Here is a 19257-nt window from a genome sequence, read left to right as displayed (position 1 = left end):
CCATCCCTGCAGTCACCGTCCTCTGACATCTTCTCGCCCCAGGCCTTGGAGGCCCCCTTGTTACCGACTGCAACGGTCTCTAATCTCACCTGGTCGATCGACGGCATCCGAGGCTGTTTGTGTTTCGTTTTTCCCCCGATTCCCTCTCCTCTTCGGGGTCCTGCGTCCTCCCTCCTCCCATCTCTCCCGCACCTGTGGCTATTCTCTCTCCCGCCCTCCCGTGGATCCTTCTTCCTTCCCGCTGGTAGTGACGCTGACCCCGGCTTCCCGTCCCTGGATGACCTCATCCTCCTGCACGTCTTGTGACGTCCAGACCTGCACTCCTGGCTGGGCTTCTCTTCCTCGGTGTGCGGCAAGCACTTCAAGTCCACCACGACCCAAACCGAGCTCCCTACCTTTCCTCCGAGCTTGTGCATCTGTTCCTGCCCCGGGTTCCTGCCTCCTTGAAGGGCACTGGTCAGCAGTCATATCAGGGGCCTCCCCAGAGAATTTGCAAGAGAATCCTGCCAAATCTACCTTCTTCCCATCCTTTACTTGCATCTCCTTCTCCTTATCCCGCTGCCTCCAGTCAGACCCTCATCATCCTTTGTCTGGATCACTGCAGCCGCCGCCCCGCTTCTGTCCCTGCCCTTTGCCAGGTCGTCCTCTTCACGACAGCGCGATGCCTGCACTCCAGGTGGCCTCAGTGGTTGCTGGCTGAGCGAGTGCCTGAGTTATGGGTAGAGACGCTTTGCTCAGGGGAGCAAAGGCGGGTGTTTGTTCTGTAGCTGCTGGGCGTTGTGAGTTAACATCAGGGTCGCCATTCTCCTTCTCTTCTGGCCCTGGTGGAGATGCTTGGGTGTTAAAGAACTTTACGTTTGAGCTCATGGGGTTCAGGAGACCTGGGTGATAGTCCAGACTCTGCCGCTTGCTTACTAGGGGACGTGTCTTTTCTGAGCTGGCTTTGACCCTGAGAGCACAGCAGAAAGCAAAATCAGGGAGTTTGAGGTTTACCAAGGAGCCTTATCCTTTAGGAGGAAGAAGGACAAAGGTTATGACAGGGAGTGAACCTGGGCAGGTGGCTGAACCCGTAAGGAGAGGTGCTCTGGTCGTTCCTTATGGAAACGTCGTTCAATCCGCCCGGCATCACCCCACCCTCCCAGAAAGTGCAGATGGGAGGCTTCCAGGCTGTCCTTCTTCCCCTTGCCGTCGTGACAAAATGGGCTGGGTCTTCCAGAAGCCTCTCTGCAGAGCTCTGATTCCTCACCCGAATAGGGCAAGTGCCTGTTGAGCAGATAACTCTTATTTAAGTTTCCGTATGTTTCGGGGTGAGTGGGGATTTCGTATTCAGGTTGAGGGACTGGCTGAGTGACCCCCAGGGAGCCCCTTGGACCCTTTGGGCTGGTTGATCACATCTTACCTGAAGCCAGGGGACAGGACCAGTGAGTCACTGAGACACCCTTCAGGTTTCCAGCGCTAACTCTGCTCTTCCCGTCGCAGTGTTCAGTGCATGAATCGTGCCCGTGACAGGGTGCATACCATCTTCTCTCTTCAAGGTAATCTCCCTGTCACAGTGTCTACACCTCACCGTGCCTGGACCTTTTTGGAAAGCCGGCCACTTGCCTCTTACACGTCACTTTCCCGTCAGTATCAGGGAAGTGCGTGGTACCCAGCATGTGAGTAAAGAGAACACCACAGGTCAGCAGTGGGAAATGTTTAACAGCGATGGTTTTAATTCAGTCCGTTGCCTCGGCAGAACCATTCCCTACAGTGTATTCTTTTGCAGTACTTTATCCCGTCCAATTTTAGATAATTAATAATCACAGTCATATCTGTGACTGTGGCTAGATACGGCTCTAGTGATTTCATCCAAGGAGCCTAGTGTGACTTAACACATCTGGGAATCCTTTTCTAGGCCCCAAATCCTGAGGGCTAAGGAGGAGCTGGGCAGAGAAACAGGCAGGAGTGATAGTGAATGTCCTTTGGAGAGGGAGGCTCCGAGGAGAGGTCCGCTGTCAGGGCCAGAGTTGATTTCAGGGCCAAAGCCGGGCTCTGAGCCCTGACTGTCCCATGTGTCAGGTTGCTGTGTCTGTTTTCCAGTCTCGGCTAAATCCATCCTCTCTCTTCTGCTTCCTGCAACGTGGTCTCTTGTTCCCCACAGAAAGCCAAGGAGCTCAATCTCCTTCGAGGTAGGTGCCTGGATGGCTCAGTGCCAGAGCCCTGGCCGGGGCTGGAACCAGGACCGTCCCGCTCACCTTGCTGGGAGTGCCAGGGACCAGATCCGTGTTGGGGTGAGGCTGGTATTTCTAGCCGCAGGATGTGGTTTGGAGAGGAGCTGCTCACCCAGAGCCTTGGAGCCTTTCCGAGTCCCCCAGCTCTTGGCTGGATTAGGGGGTCGCCCTGCCCCAGGGGGAGGGGTATGCATGAAACGATGTGCGAGCATGCTGCTGTCTTACATCTGCTCCTCTAACGTGCTCTCCATCCTTCTCCACCCTGCTCTCTGCCCCAGAAAGCTGAACTGCATGGACAGGCTCCCCTCCCAGCCCAGCTCCCCCAGGCTGCTGGCTGGCAGGGTCCCATGGTGGGGTGTTGTGAGCTGGGACGCCACCAACGGAGCATCAGCAGATCAGAGAAGGGAGGGGAGTGAGCTCAGAACAGTTACTCCTCCAGCTCCTTCCCTGTAGGCTTCCCCTAAACCGAGGCTTCCACGTAGCCTCTCACACAGCCCTCACCACCTCTGGGCTCCAGTAACTTCTCTCTTCCTGAGCCCTGACACGTAGAGGTCACTGTGGGGTCATCTTACCAGCACCGGGGGCTTCCGCTAAGCTGCTCTTACGAACAGAAATACTTGATGGTGTTCACCCAGCACTTACTCTGCCCCACGCATCTTCCCAAGCTCTTTCCATGGATAATCTAATTTCATTCTTAAATAACCCTGAGAGCAGATACTAATAATGTCCCTGGCTTGTGAGAGAGGGAACTGCGACTCAGAAAGACGCAGTGAATGTCCCAGGGTCACAGAGCAAGGAAGTGGCGGACGCTGGTTCCAAACACGAGCAGCCACGTCCAGGACCCAAGTTCCTGCTGGTTACTGGTGGGATCCCTGGACCAGCCACGCCCGCATCATCTGGGAACTTGGGAGAAATGCAGATGCTCAGCCCCGCCCCAGACTGACTGGATCCGAGGCTGGGGGTGGGGTCCGCAGTCCCCTCTCCAGGAGTGGGATGTCCACCGGGGTTTGAGGACCACTGCTCTCACTGACCCCAGCTACCCCAGCCGCCGTCCCTTTCCCCCAGCCTTGCGTGGCTGGACTGCCGTGGCTGGTTCCTCCTCCGGCCTGCTCTGGGGAGCAGGCTCCGCCAGCACTGGCCACTGCCCCGGGCTCCGGTGCTTTCTGTTTTCTGTGTTTGGTGACTGTGACCAGCCCAGGCTCTCCTCCCAGCTGGCTTCTCAGGGCTGTGCACCTATTTTTCTGGGCTCATCTTCCACGGATCTTCTCCTTTCTCTGGGCTTCAGTCCCCCAGGTGTGAGCACAATGCTGATAAGTAACAGGGGGACGTGGGCCAAACCTCCCTGCACAGATGTTTCATTTGGCCTCCTGGTTCCTGCTCCCCACAGGGGCGTCCGCAGCCACCCCCTCCCTCCGCTTGCCCACGCGGCCCACGTGGTCTCCGCATACATGCCTGCTTGGTCCACAGTCTCGAATCCGGTGCCGCCACTTTCCGCGGCTGGGAATCCAAGGCCAGAGAGGGTAAAGGTTGGTCAGGGATGCCCAGCGAGGCAGGGGCAAAGCCGGGGCTGGAGAGAGAGCTCCCAGGTCTCAACGTGGCCTTCGCTCACCACGTGGTCCTTGCTCTGGGGCTAAGGGTCGCTGAACCTTCACCGGCTGCCCAGCCAGACACTTGCCTCTCCAAGACCTTTTACGAACCTACATAAAGGCGGACTCTCGCCAGTTTGTTGGAGATGGGGTCCAGGGTGGGGTGATTCACGAGAGGGACCGATGTTTGTGTTCAATGGGGAAAATGACCACGTGCTTAAGAGGGCCCAGAGCGCCGCACAGTGGGACCTAAGTGGGATGACTTTGCCGGGAAAGTGTTTTTGTGGAGGCAGGGCTGTCACTATTGGTTTCCTGCCCGTCAGAGTCTCGGCCTCGAGGCAGCACTGCCTCTCCTGAGTCTGACTCCACCTTCCACCAGCTTCAGACTCTATGACCTTGAACCAGTGACTTGTTGTCTCTGAGCCACAGGTATGCCCTGGGAAAATGGCCTCTTGGGCTTGTCTTCATCCTCTTTCCCATCATTATAACAATATACTTTCTTCCTCCTCTCAGGAGGGAAGGGACCTTGTGAGTGAATTTGCACTAAAGTGCTCATTTGACAAGTAAACGTTTAATGTGTTGTGTTCACCACCACTCCCAGCCAAGTCTCTTGATTCAGGAATTTTGAAGGGGATAGAAATGATAAAATGGAAAATGCTGCATCCGGATTTCATAGGCTTTAAATCCAGGGATTGCTTATTTTAATGATTTTCAGGCCACCAGAATAATCAGGTTTTGTCTGTTTTTCCTTCTGCTTCTATCAATTTTTTTCTCCATTTTTTTCATTGTGGTCAGATGCGCATAATATAAAACGTACTGTCCTAATCATTTTTAAGTGCACAGCTCAATGGTATGAAGTACATTCATATTGCTGTGCAACCACCAGAACTCTTTTCGTCTTGCAAATCTGAACTTCTGTGCCCATTCAACAATAACTCCCGTTCTCCCCTCCACCCTCTGGCCACCACCATTCTACTTGTCTCTATGGATATGACTAATCTAAGTGCCTCACGTAGGGGGAGGCATATGGTATTTGTCTTTTTGTGTCTGGCTCATTTCACTTAGCATCATGTCCTCAAAGTTCATCCATGTTGTAGCATGTGTCAGAATTTCCCTCCTTTTTCAGGCTGAATAATAGTCCATTGTATGTATAGACCACATTTTGCTTGTCCGTTCTTCCATTGATAGGCACTTGGGTTGCTTCCACAGTTTAGCTATTATGAATAATGCTTCTATGAACATGGGTGCACAGATATCTCTTCAAGACCCTGCTTTCACTTACTTCGGGCATATACCAAGAAGTGGAATTACTGGATCATATGGTAACTCTAGTTTTAATTTTTTGAAGAAGTACCAAACTTTTCCATGGTGAATATGCACCATTTTTCATTCTCATTGCAAAAGGTTTCCAGTTTCTCCACATCCTTGCCAACACTTATTTTCCTGTTTTTTTGTTTTCTTTAATTATTAGCCATCCTAATGGGTGTGAGGTGGTGTCTCCTTGTGGTTTCAATTTGCATTTCCCTAATGATTCGTTCTGTCAGTTTTTGCTTCATATATTTTGCATCTCTTTTATTAGATGAATAAACATTTGAAATTGCTGTGTCTACTTGATGAAGTGACCACTTTATCATTGTGAAGAGATCCTCGTTTTCTTGATATTATTTGCTGTGAGATCTACTTTCTCTGATACTCTTATAGCTACTCCAGCTTTCCCTTTATTCAAGTTAACATGGTATATTTTTTTTATCCTTTTTTAAAAACTGTTTTTGTGTTAAAAGTAAGTTTCAAACAGGGAGGCATGTGGTTGTTTAGAAAATCTAATATGATAGCCTCTGTTTTTTAATTGAGGTGTTCAGACCATTTATAGTTAATGTAATTATAAATATTATATTGATCCTGTAGGGTTTAAACCTACCATCTTGCTATTTGTTTCTATGTTACTTATCTGTTCTTTGTTACACTTGCGCTCTTTTTAAGCCTTTTTTGGGGGACGATACTTGAGTATTTCTTAAGATTCCATTTAATCTTCTTTGCTGGCTTATTATGTATAACTTTTTGTGCTTTTATAAAGTGGATGCCTAGAGTTTGTAGTAAGTATAATGAACTTATCATAGTCTCTCTTCAAGTAATATTACAGCACCTCACAAGAATCATACAACAGTGTACTTCCATTCCTTCCCTTCTGGCCTTTGTGCTGTTGCCATCATACATTTTATTCCTACCTATGTTATAAATCCTAGAAACATTGTTATTATTTTTTAATTTAAACAGTCGATAATCATTTAAAGAGATTTAAATAATAAGGAAAAGGTCTTTTATGGTTATCCATAAAAGTTACTTTTCCAGAGCACTTCATTCTTGGTGTGGATCCAGATTTCCATCTGGTATCATTTTGCTTCTGCCCAAAGGATGCCCTTTAACATTTCTTATAATGTGGACCTGTGGATAATGAAATCTTTCACCTCTGTATGTCTATAAAAATCTGTACTTTGGCTTTATTTTTGAAAGATATTTTCACTGGGTATAAAATTCCAAGTTGAGAGTTTTTTTTTTCCTTTCTGTATTTTAAAGGTGGTGCTGTCCTGTCTTCCTGTGTTGTTTCTTATAAGAAGTTGGCTCTCATTCCTATATTAGTTCCTTTGTATGTAACGTATCTTTATCCTCCGTCCCTGGATGCTTTTACGATTTTCTGTTTATCAGTGTTTTAAGCAATTTAATTGTGATATAGTTTGGTGTGTTTTTCTCCCTCTGATTTCTTTTCCTCAGAGTTTGCTGAGCTTTTTGGATCTATAAGTTTGTGGGTTTTGTCAATTTGGAAAATTTCAGCCACCATTTCAATATTTCATTAAGTATTTTTCTGTTTCCCCTTCCTTTGGGTACCACAGTCACATGTGTACTAAGTCACCTGAAGTTCTTTCGCACCTCACTGATGCTCTGTTTAGCTTTTTGTTTTCAATCTTTTTCTCTCTGTGTTTTATTTTGGGTAGTTTTTATTGCCTGTGTCAATCTTTTCTTCTGTGACATGTAATCTGCTATTAGTCTAATCTGGTGTATTTTTAAAAATCACATATAGTTTTTATCTCTAGAAGTTCATTTTCTACCTTCTGGGTCGCCACATAACACACTTAATCTTTCCTCTAGTTTCTTGGACGTGTGCAATACAGTTACAATAATAATTTTAAAGACCTTGTCTACTGATTTCATCACCTTTGTCCTTTCTAGGTTGGTCTGGAGAGATGGATTTTTCTCCTTATTATAGGTAGCATTTTCCCACTTCTTTGGCAAGCCTGATAATTTTTGACTGAATGCTAGACATTGTGGAATCCACACCTTGTTGGGAGCTGGATGCTTTTTGGATATTTTGTATTTCTAAGCTTAGTTCTGGGATGCAGTTAAACCACTTGGAGAGTTTAACCCTTTCAGGTCTTGCTTTTAAGCTTTGTTAGGTGGAATCAGAGCAGTCTTTAATCCAGGGCTAATTTTCCACCACTGAGGGGGGAAAAAGTCTTCTGAGTATTCACGAATTATGAGGTTTTTCCACTTTGGCTTGGGGAGACAAGAGCCCTTTACTGGCCCCGTGTGAGTACCGTAAAGTCGTCCCTTTATCTTCTTTGTCATTCTTTGCCTGGACTCAGGTAGTTTCTTCACATGCATAGTTTGGTCAGTCTCAGCTGAAGACTTGAGGGGCACTCACTCCAGATCTCCAAAGCCCCCTCTGTAGAATCTTCTACCCTCCAGCACTCTGCCTTTCAAACTCTAGCTGTCTTGCTTTCCTGATTCCCACCTCTGTCTCTTCCACCAAGGCAGATGCCTCTCTCTGCCTGGGTTTCCACTCCCTACAACCCAGCTCAGATATACCAGGCAGTAAGCTGAGGCGTCATAGGGTTCGCCTTGTTTGTGTGTCAGCTTTCAAAGGTACAGTTCTTCATTGCCTGATGTTAAGCGTCTTGAAAACTGTTATTTCACATGTTTTGTTCAGCTTTTAAACTGACCGTCAGAATTGCCTGCGAGTGCTTTGAAAAATCCAGATTCTTGGGCTCTGTCATTGCCTAATTTGAGGCCACCTTTGGAGTAGATCTGGTGGCTGACATTGTTCCCTTTCCAGCTGGAACATCAGTATTTTCAGTAAATACATTGGAATCTCTGATTAAAGGAGTTAGTCACTTCTGCTAAGAATCTGGGCAGAAAGATATTTATTTCGAGCAAATGGGTTTCCTAGAACTGGATGGAAAGTGTCTGGAGGAGTCCTGGGAAACCAGATGGGAATCTGGATTAAGCTGATGTGGCTTTGGTCTTGGCCTATAACTTGTGATTTTCTTTCTGATTTATGACTTTGTAGCTCGTTTATCTCCAGCCATTGGCTTATTGGACAGATGATGGGGCCAGAGACTCTGGGAAGGGCCAGTTCTTGGGTCCTGGACAGCCCCACTGTGGGGACTAAATCAGCCAGTCAGTTTCTCTGAAGCTCAGCCCCATTCCCTGCAATTCTGGTCTTGCAACACTTTGCTGTGAAGAGACTGTTGGAAAAGCGTCTACAAATACGCTCGAATCTGTACATGAAGCCACTTGTAGTCTACGTGGATGGAAACATGGGGGTTAGTAAATGCATTCTGTATTTGCAAGATATTTCCTTTTCCTAGAAATCCTGGGAGATAAGACAGTTCTCGGTAAAGACACTTGGGGCACCACTGACTCCTCCGAAGAGTGTTGAGTATTATTCAGATTTTCATGATTATTCTTCTCAGTTTTGTCTTCCTTGCTGCTACCTCCCTCCCCGCCCTCTCAAGGGGAAAGAAAGGTCTCTGGTTGCATGGTGGGAAGGGACCTTGCATAATATATTTATGAAGGGCAGCCTTGACCCGGTAGAAGTGGAAGGATACTTTAATCATCACATCCTTATTGAGCCCCAGCTCTGTGCCAAGCATTAAGGGGGAAACAGTGACACATGAGATCTGGGTCCCGGTCTGAAGGAATTTACTTCTTGGCTGTGGAAGCAACACCTACCATTGTGAGAACATTTGCATGAGACTGTTTGCCGGTAAAAAAGGACAGAACGTAACCAGTAGCTTTGGACCCACAGATGCCACGGGAATACAGACGAGGAGCAGGAGAGACCAGGTGTCAGCGTCTGGAGAAAATGACTGCATTTCCATGGTGGGCATGTTCTTGAAGATAGCAACTGCATAGTTCTCAGAAACCTCTGGGGAAGAGGGGTAGCTCAGAGCCCAGGGAGTAGACGGTGTGGAGGACGAGGACAAGGCTCAGGCAGCCAGAGGGACAGAGCGCTAAGGGCAGCCAGGGCCACTGCGTCCAGGGCCAGAGAAGGGCTCAGGCAGCATCCCCAAGTAACACCGGGGCGGAGAGTCAACTGGCCAGAGAGGCAAGTCTTGTTCTCCTCTATCACACTTTAGAATTGCCTCTGAATACTTACACACACAGCATCTTTAGTCATCACAGAAGCCCGTGGAAGAGGCAGGACACATAATTATTGCCATTTGAAGGTCGGAAAGGTTAAATGGATTTTGCATCATAACCTGAATAGGGGGAGAACCAAGACCGGAACCCACAGGTGCCCCGAATGTGTGACCTCTGTCTGACACCCTCTGCCTCCACGGTGACCCCGGCCGAGCATAGAGTCACCTGCCCAGCTCACGTCCCACGGGGATGATGTGACCCATATCTGGGACGAAGGCTTCGTCCAACTCCAGGCAGGATGAGGGTGGGGGAAGAGATTGGCTGTATCTCTCTGCACATCTGTCCATAAAGGAAGCAGAGAGGGTGCTTGGTGACGTCCTTCAAGTCAAAGGAGAGAGAGGCCCCTGTTGGCTTGGGGAGGGGAGAGGGAGGGAGGGGAGGGGATGCATGGCAAGTCTGCTTTGTAAGCCCATTAAGGAGGAAGAGCCAGGAGCCAGGCACCCAATTAACCTGACATCTCTTGCAGCCAAAATATCTGAGGATGTAAGAAGAGAATTCAGTATGTGGAGGCTTGGGGGGAAAGTGACCAATAGCTGGAAAACAGCCCCAGTTTATTTAAAGAACAGGTCAGGCGCAACAACTCCAATAGATTCCTTCCCAGCAGTTCCAGATCTGGGAGACGGAGCAGGTACCGTGCGGCTGCAACGCCATCCTGATGTGAAGCAGGCATGGCCGTTGTGCCACAAACAGACTGCCAGGGGCTGCCGGGAAGCGCCAGGAAGCACCGGGACACCGTACGCGGCTGCCAAGGGCTGCCCTTGGAGTTGAGCCACGCCGTGACCCTGGCCGTGACAGCGGGATAGGGACCGGCCCAGGTCACCCAGCCTGCAGGTGGCGGAGCCCTCACCCAATCCCGGGCCTTTTGCTGTGAGAGCCAAGGTGCTTTCTGTAACCCGTGGCTGCCTCTCCTTCAGGTGACCTTGGCCCGGCTCCGGCATTGTCTGGGAGCCTCAGTAGCACCGAGGCAGAGCCAGGCTGGCCTCTGAGGGCTGCGCCAGGGGTCGCAGAGGAATGGAGAAGGCAAGAAGCTGTCCCCAGCTTTGCCTGGACCAGGGCTTCACTGGGAGCCCCGGGAGGGCTTGTTAAAGTGCAGGCTGGCAGCCCGCACCCTCGCAGGAATGGATTCTGCTGGTCTGGGGTGGGGCCTGATACCCACCCAAGGTGACTGACACAGATCGTAAGAGAGAAGCACTGCCCTCAGTCAGAGGCCTCAGATGGCTTCCCTCAGAACAGTAATTTCTAGAGATGTTTATAGCTCTCCCAGGGAAAAAGAATGCCACAGCTATTACACTGGTAGCACTAGACACCCTCATTCCCTCTTGGAGATCCACGATTCATTTTAGCAAATTAAAGCCTTGAAAGGATTGCAATTAAGAAATCTCTTTATATTTTGTAGTATACACATATAGCAAATCATGACATTGTATGCCTTCAACTTATGCAATGATATATGTCAATTTTATCTCAAGAAAGCTGGAAAAGAAGAGAAATCTCTTTAGCTTTTTTTTGGCCCAAACTCACTTGACCACAGAACCCCTTGTTCCAGGAGTGTCTGTTCTGTGGGAAACAGTGTGGAAAAACGCAACTCCAGACGAGCCATTCTCAGTCTCTGGGATGCAGCGGAATCACGTGTGTGGGCCTGTGTTGGAATAGATTGCTGGGCTCCACCCCAGAGCGTCTGATTTAGTGTTGCCAGCGAGGCCCGGGAACATGCATTTCTTACAAGCCCCCAGGTGATGCTGATGCCAGAGGTGTGGGGACCACCCAGCGAGAGTCACGGCAGGAGGCCCCTCTGTGAGCCCTAGGGAAAGAGGGAGGGTGAGAACTGAGAAAGGTGCGTGGCAGGACCCGGGGGAAGAGGCTTCCAGGGAGCACAGCCTTGGAAGGGGCTTGAGTCTGAAGTAATGAAAAAGCATGTGAGGGCGGGCTCTGCTGAGATGCCAGAGTTAGATTCAGGGACACAGTATAATAGAGAGATGCCAGCTGGTGACAGCAGCTGACGCTCTGTGACATGCATCAGTGTCTGGCCTCGCCACAGGGGGCTCTAGAGACAGTCTGTGCCTTTAAAAAGCCAACGCTAGAGGGGCGCATGAGGGTGACAGTTGACAAATGAGCAAGCCTGGGAGCGATGCACAGGGAGACAGCTCCAGCTTGTAGGACCAGCGGTGTCTAGACCCTTCTCCCCGGCCCCGAGTTGTGCAGGCTTCCGACCCCCGGGGGGGAAGAGCAGTGAGCCAGGTCGTGGCATCTGCTCCAGCACGGTGCTTCCTTCTGGGGAGGCTGACTGCAAGACTGCTTTGCTGAAAGCTCCTCTCTCAGCCCAGGTGATAGGAAACACGGGTGCAGGAGAGTGGGTGGGACGGTGGAACCAGGCCCATCTCTGGCCAAAGGCAGGCATGATGAAAGCTTTGTATCTGTGGTGTGGTCATGGGGGACAGGAGAGTCCCAGGTGCCCGACACAGCCATGCCTGCCTTGCTGCTGCCCGACACCCACCCTTAGAATGTTCCCCCTTCAGCTGAGCTCCGGCCCCTACCTAGAGGCAGACAGATGGTGCTAGAAGGTCTAGCTCAGGTCACTACCGACTGCATGGACCACGGTCAAGATGGGAGAAAAGGGTGATCCCAGGCTGGGTGGGGAGACGGTGAAGACAGCTGGGAAGGAACATGCAGTGAGACCCGGGCCGGGAGCCCCCTGCTCCCACGCCCTCCTCTGCTCCCGCTGCGGCCCCCGCTACCCCCTGCAGGCCCCTTTCTGTCCCTCTGCGGGACCTCAGCATGGCACGCCGATGCTGAGGACAGACTCAGGTTAGCGAAAGCTGTCTTGACATTTGGAGACGGAGCAGGATTCGGCTCCTTCAGGGGTGCCTTTTGTTCTCAGGAAAATCATCTGTACAGCTTGGGCCGGTGCCAGGGACTGCCGTTTATAGCCCAATGGGCTTGGGGTGGCTTCGGCTGCCTGGTGCAGAAAGCGCTGGCTGCTCTCCGCCCCCGGCCGTCTGCCTTCCCCTCGGGTCTCCCGCACTCCTCTCCCCCCTCAAAGCCTCTCCTTCCTCTCCCCATCCCCTCCCCTATTTTCTTAGAGGTCCCAGTTCTAGATTTGCCCACGTGACCCCAGACACCTTCCCTTCCTCACGTGGACCTCAGCTTCTCCTACAGACTGGAGCCCACTGTCTGCTCCCCTTGGAACTCAGTCACCTTGGCGAGGTGCCTACCTGTGCCAACCTCCACCGAGGCATTGTCCACATTGCCTTTGACCTTCATTCTCCCCTCCCAGGGCTGGGCTTCCTGCCTGGCCTTGCTTTGCCACCCACTTCTGAGCACAGGGCCTGGCTCCCAGCAGAAGCTGTCAGGCTTGGTGGGACTGGACTGGTCCAGCCACGGTGTCAGGCTCGAGAGCACAGCTTTGCTGTCAGATAATAAATGGTTCGTGTCTTGGCTCTGTTACTCGCTAGCTCTGGGCTTAGCAACGGACTGAATTTTTGAGCTTCAGTTTCTCCACCTGTAAATTTCAGTACCTCACTTATTATTAGGCTTTTATGAGATAATATTTGTGAAGTGTTTAGCACAGTGCCTGGCACTCAGTGGGCCCTCAGTCACTGTTAGGGATCATCACCATCACCATCATCACCATCATCTTTACCATCATCACCATCATCATCATCATCACCACCACCATCATCACCATCACCACCATCATCATCACCATCATCACCATCATCATCACCACCACCATCATCACCATCATCTTTACCATCATCACCATCATCATCATCATCACCACCACCATCATCATCATCACCACCATCATCATCACCATCATCACCATCATCATCACCACCACCATCATCACCATCATCTTTACCATCATCACCATCATCATCATCACCACCACCATCATCATCACCATCACCACCATCATCATCACCATCACCATCATCATCATCACCACCACCACCATCATCATCATCATCACCACCATCATCATCACCATCATCATCATCATCATCATCACCATCGTCACCATCATCACCATCATCTTTACCATCATCACCATCATCATCATCATCATCACCACCATCACCATCACCACCATCATCATCACCATCACCACCATCATCATCATCACCATCATCACCATCATCATCACCACCACCATCATCATCATTATCATCACCATCATTATCATCATCATCTTTATCATCACCACCATCATCACCACCACCATCATCATCATCTTTACCACCATCACCATCATCATCATCATCACCATCATCACCATCACCACCATCATCATCATATCATCATCATCATCATCATCATCTACCCTCATTTTTACGTGCAAGTGGGGTTAGGTAAAAAAATTCTGTCCCTGAATCCCCAGCCCTGCCCATGGAAATCCCACCCACCCTTTGAGGACCAGCTGGACGCCTCTTCGGCAGGGAGCCATCCTCCCGTCTCCAGCTTTGGTGTTTCCATAGCCTTTTATCTTATCTCAGCATTTAGGAGCCTGGGCCTGTTTGCTGCAGTGGGATGGGGTGGACCGGGGAAATCGCAGGTGAAGTACTGGGGAGAAACTGTGCTGAAGATGCCCCGGGAAAGGCCAGGCCTGGGGGCAGGACACAGCATCTGAAGAGTCCTGATCAGCAGTTGGTACTAAGAATAGAAGACAAAGTCACAAATCCTCTCAGTGGAAGGTGACCCTGAGCGGATTGGGGGGCAGGCAGCAGCAGGAGGTTTTCCACCAGAGCAGCGCCCTGAGCCCTGGGCCCTGGGGAGGAAGGGGGAGAGCAGGACAGGGCAGGCCAAGGCTGGAGACAACCATGTGGATATGTTACCAGAACCAGACAAAGAGTCTCAGGGGACCCCGTGGAAGGGACCTTGGACTCAGAGCTGAATGGAGCTCAGGGGTGCAGGAGGCCCCTGTGCCCTTGACCATGCAACAGCCTGGTCCAGCTGGGACTTTTTCTATCTTTAATGTATTTAAATGGAGTCAAGATTGGGGTGAGCTTCACGCACAGAGCCTCCTCCAGCTTTAGAGGTGACTGCACAACTTCCTGAACACAGCGTCCTCTGGACACATGAGGCTAGACAAAGGTTGGCTTTGTTTTAGTGCCCTCGTCTGGTCACTGGAGTACAACGCCTGGGTCACACATCTTCAGAGGAGGGGCAGTCACAGAACTGGAGGCATGAGGACACGTCCTCCCAAGCCTCTCCCCCCAGGTCCCCTGGTACCTCCAAGGTCCTCAGAGAAGGATGCTTCCTGCTTCTCTCCCTGCCCCATCCTCACTCCCCCTACCCCCTCTCTGGGGGTCTCTCCCAAGTGAACCACTCAGCTCCGCTCTGCAGATGGTTTCCAAATCCAGAGAGCCAGCCTCAGTTTCCCGTTCGAGGTCTGGGATCACATTTCCAAATTTCTACTTTTGGCTGTTTACAAATGTAGTACTTGTTAGTGGCATACATTTAAAATATATATAACAAGCACAAGGAAGGAAAGTGTGCACTGTTCACAGCCCCGTGAACAAGCACCGTGACAACTGCGGCCCATCCCAGTGCCTTCCCCTCCTCAGTCACAAGCATGAAAACGTTTTAATTCTAAAAATGCGATCACACTGTGTACTCATCTCCCACTGGTTCTCCTCAACCCACAGTTTGTCACGATCACGTTTCTGTCATTAAACACTCTTCTGCGACATTTGAAGTGGCTGTGTAGCCTCCAGTGTGGACGCCCCGTAGTTTGTACAATCGGTTCTGTTTCATGGAACCCCCAGGTTGACTCTTTATTTTCTGCCATGACGAATAGTGTCGTCACAAAATTCGTACAGCTACGTGCTCAAGGTTATCCACGATCCTTTCTTTAGGATAAATTCCCCAAAATGGAATGGCTGGGTTAAAGGATTTGTGCTTTTCAGTGCATTTTGTCAAACTAGTTTCCCAGAAGTCTCACGAAAGGTCTATGTCAGCACCTACTTTTCTGCAACCATTACAAATGCCGTTTTAGTCTTTTTGGAAGGGGGAGGTTTGAGCTTATTTGATATTTAAAAGTTATAACTTTCTGTGTTCATTTGAAGTTACCCGATTTCTAGAGAGGTTAATATATTTGCAGCTCGTTAATTTGCCGTTTGCGTTTAGCCTCATGTGAATTGACTGTAAGATCCTCTGTCCAGTGTCAGATTGGACTGGCTTGTCAGGGCTCTCTCCATATTAAGGTTATTAACCTGTGTCTGCCATATATGTTAGAGATGTGCTTCTCACTTTACCGTTGACCTTTCGGCTGTGTTTATGGTATTTACCGGCTGGGACGGCATCACTGCCTGCCGGCCAGACATCTTTCCTTATATGATGCAATGACACGTCCAACTTCTCAGAGCCAAACCGAAGTTCATTATTTCCCCCCGCCCCACATGGCTCTTCCTGCTGACTCACTCATTCCTGTTAATGTCACCACCACTTTCCTAGCCACCCAGGCTTGAAATGTTGAAGTCATCTCTGATTCCAGCTTCTCTCTTCTCCCCTCCGTTCCGCCAGTTGCCAACTCCTGTGGGTCTATTTCTGCTAGTTCTCTTGCAGGCAGCCCTTCTGACACCACAGTGGCTCGTTATCTCTTGACTGGACTTTGGAACCAGAGGCCTCAGAGGTCATACCTTGCCTCCCCAGCCCGAGTGCCCCCCTCTTCCTTCCCCCTTGCCCCTCCTGCGCATCAATTTTCCCCAACTAGAGCTCAAGCCTAGAACTCCCTGGTTACAAACTGCCAACAGCTCCCCGTCGTCTCGTATTTAAATACAACCTCGGGGCTTCCCTGGTGGCGCAATGGTTGAGAGTCCGCCTGCCAATGCAGGGGACGCGGGTTCGCGCCCCAGTCCGGGAAGATCCCACATGCCGTGGAGCAGCTGGGCCCGTGAGCCATGGCCGCTGAGCCTGCGCGTCCGGAGCCTGTGCTCCGCAACGGGAGAGGCCACAGCAGTGAGAGGCCCGCGTACCGCAAAAAAAAATAATAAATAAGTAAAATCAATCAATCAATCAATACAACCTCTTAGCCTGGCTGTAATCTCTGACAGCCCCATCTCCCACTATCTGGGCCGCGTTCCCCAGGAACACTCACTGCTGTTCCACGCTTTTCCTGGTTGCGGAAGCCACACCCTCCAAGAGCTCCCTCCCACTGTCGCCCCCACCACAATCTGTGGAGAAAGCTCCCAGCAATCCCGGGCCTCTCTGACTCTCTCGCTGAAGTGACTTCTCTCTCCTTTGAACCCCCAGAGCAACCTGCTTGACCTTCTCTTGTAAAACAAATCTTTCTCCGTCATCCAGTGGAGACTCGGGGTCTTCCGCTTCCACCAGACAGCGTCCTTTGAGGGCGCGGTTCCCGCACGTCTGTTTCTTCCACGGGACCATACAGCACTCACAGCCGCCGACGTTCAGTGGGTATTTGTGGAATAAGGAGCACCAGCCCAGGTGGTGATGCCTGGGGATCATACTCCACTGCTGCTCCCCACCCCAGGCCCAGCCTCCTGGGACAGGGCACCCTGTTAGCCGCTGGGCAGAGCGCAAGTCCCCCTCTGCAGGAGGCCGGACTGGGCTGACAGCCTCCGGCCCCAGGGCCTGGTTCACAGTCACCTCTTTGTCCCCGTGACCGGTGGTTATTGAGGTGAACGGACCCTGAATCCATCCATCTTTGCCTCGTGATGCCACGCGTGACGCGTGATGCATGGTGTGTGGTGGGCACTTCGTAAGTTGGCACCGTCGAAAGAATCTCAGGGGACCCCGTGAAAGGGACCTTGAACTCAGGGTGGAGTGGAGCTCAGGGGTGCAGGAGGCCCCTGTGACCTTGACCATGCAAGAGCCTGGTCCAGCTGGGACTTTCTCTCTCCTTAATATATTTAAATGGAGTCATGATTGGGGTGAGTTTCAGGCACAGAGCCTCCTCCAGCTTTAGAGGTGACTGCAGCCAGCACGGGAGTGTGCAATTGACAGTCTATTTTTAGCCTCCTGGAGACCGTGACCAACATCCCAAGTGGAGGGTGGGCACACCTGCTGCATTCTAATGAGGCAGCCCGTTGCCTCTGCTGCCAGACAGCCCGGGATCGTGCCGACCTGAAACCTGATGTTGCTAAACTGGGAAGTCTGCCTATTTCCCAGAGGCTGTAGCCTAGATACACCAGGAAAACAGGACCATCACCCCACCCTCCCCAGCTTGCTCCCCTCCAGCCTGGGACTCTGGGCATGATGGAGGGGATGGACTCAGATTTCTTGATCTTGCTCTAGGACCTCCCTGTTTCCCTTGCTAGAAAGGAGATAGTAAGTCTGCACTGACCCAGCTTACAGATGAGAAAACTGAGGCATAGAATAGGGAGATGTTAATGTACTCTGAGTACTGCTGCTACTACTAATGAGAATAACAATAATAGAGCACTCACTATATGCCAGAAACTGTTCTAAACTCTTCACAAATATTAACTCATCACTGAAAATAGATTTTTCAGAATTCTGCCCCTTTTGAGGCCTTTGCTGTGCTGTGCGCATCTGGATTCCCTACACTTCAGGGAAGGGTGTTTCTTCCGGCAGAACAATGCTTCTGCAGTGAACTCTGAGCCTCTGGGCGTCCATCTCCTCCTCTGTCCTCCCGTTAGCCCGTGGAGGAGGAAGCGCTGGTCAGTGCCGGGCAGCAGCTGTGGTGTGTGGAGCTGAGCTGGCTGTCAGGGTCGGGGAACCCAGGAAAGGGCAGTGCACTGGCAGGAGGCTGGCTGTCAGTGTGGGCGCTTGCATTTCAGAGGAAACTTCTGCTGATGTTCAGAGTAAAACTGTGAATCGGAAACTGGGGGTGGTGGAGCGGCAAGACAACAGGTGTGAGAAACCAGAACCTAAGAGACCTGCATTTTGGGGGCCAGGTGCTGCTTGCAGGGTGGAGAGAAGTCCAGGGGCTCGAGCTGCCTAAGGACGCAGGTGGGACTCATTTTAAGAACTCAGACTCACGATGCGCTGGGCCCTTTTCTGAGCACTTTCCAGACACCAACTTGTCTTATCCTCAGGATGACTCTAGGACGTGTGGACCATTTTATTCCCGTTTTAGAGTTGGGGAAACTGAGGCACCAAGAGGTGAATAACTCTGTCCAAGGTTGTGTAGCTGCGAGTGGCGGGGCTGGGATTCACGTTTCGGGGGGCTGGCTCTGGAATCCATACTCCAGCCACTCTGCTCTGGGATGCTGTGTGATGCCATTACATCTTTCCCTTTATTCGCCTCTAAGAGATGGTATTATTGTCCCCATTTAACAGATAGGCCAACTGAGGCCCAGATCTGCTCAGGTCACCCACTAGTAGGAGGTGGAACTGGGTTAAATTCAGGTTGGTTGGGCTCCTGGGTAGCACACCACCATCCCACACAGCACAGCCAACAGCTTGGGGACACCATTGCCCCTTCGCTGGGGCTGCTGGGGCTGATTGGAGCCGGCTTGGGGCGGGGCGGGAGGGGGAAGGAGGGAGGGTAGAGTCTCAGAGGGCAGGACCTCATGGGTGCTGTTCACACCTGCCCCTTCTCTTCCCCGCAGGTGAGCAGCCCACCCTCGCAGCCCCCGCAGCCCGTCGTCCCAGCCAAGCCTGTGCAGTGTGTCCACCATGTGTCCACTCAGCCCAGCTGCCCGGGACGGGGCAAGATGTCCAAGCTGCTGAACCCGGAGGAGATGACCTCGAGGGACTATTACTTCGACTCCTACGCCCACTTTGGGATCCACGAGGTACAGCATCTGGTGTTGGTGGCCGAACGAGGCAACCCCAGTTCCGCTGTGGCCGCCCCGGCTCCTTGGACAGCACCATGTGTGCAGCTCTCTGCTGTCATGAAGGGAGTTCTCCCCGTCGCTCGAGGGCCCTGGCCCTGTCTCCATCCCGGGGGCCCCACAGGCGGGGGGTCAGGGCCAGGCTTGGAGCAGGTGAGCACGTGAAAGCACGTGTTTGGTGTCCCTCAGCCGAGAGCCAGGGGTGCTTCCGTGGTCCTT

General features: G+C 51.3%; 1 protein-coding gene across 1 annotated transcript in view; it reads left to right on the top strand.

Annotated features, from left to right (window-relative positions):
* PRMT8 (protein arginine methyltransferase 8) overlaps positions 1-19257 on the top strand; it is an 80598-nt gene that overhangs the window by 13359 nt on the left and 47982 nt on the right. Inside the window, exon 3 of the mRNA XM_073789300.1 lies at positions 18814-18999. Coding sequence (XP_073645401.1) covers positions 18814-18999 — 186 coding nt within the window. The remainder of the gene's footprint in view (positions 1-18813; positions 19000-19257) is intronic.

Source organism: Tursiops truncatus, chromosome 11 (genome assembly GCF_011762595.2).
Source record: "Tursiops truncatus isolate mTurTru1 chromosome 11, mTurTru1.mat.Y, whole genome shotgun sequence".
NCBI classification, from domain to species: Eukaryota; Metazoa; Chordata; class Mammalia; order Artiodactyla; family Delphinidae; genus Tursiops; species Tursiops truncatus.
The sequence above is the reverse complement of the archived record's forward strand: the minus strand, read 5'-3'. Positions and strand labels throughout refer to the sequence as shown.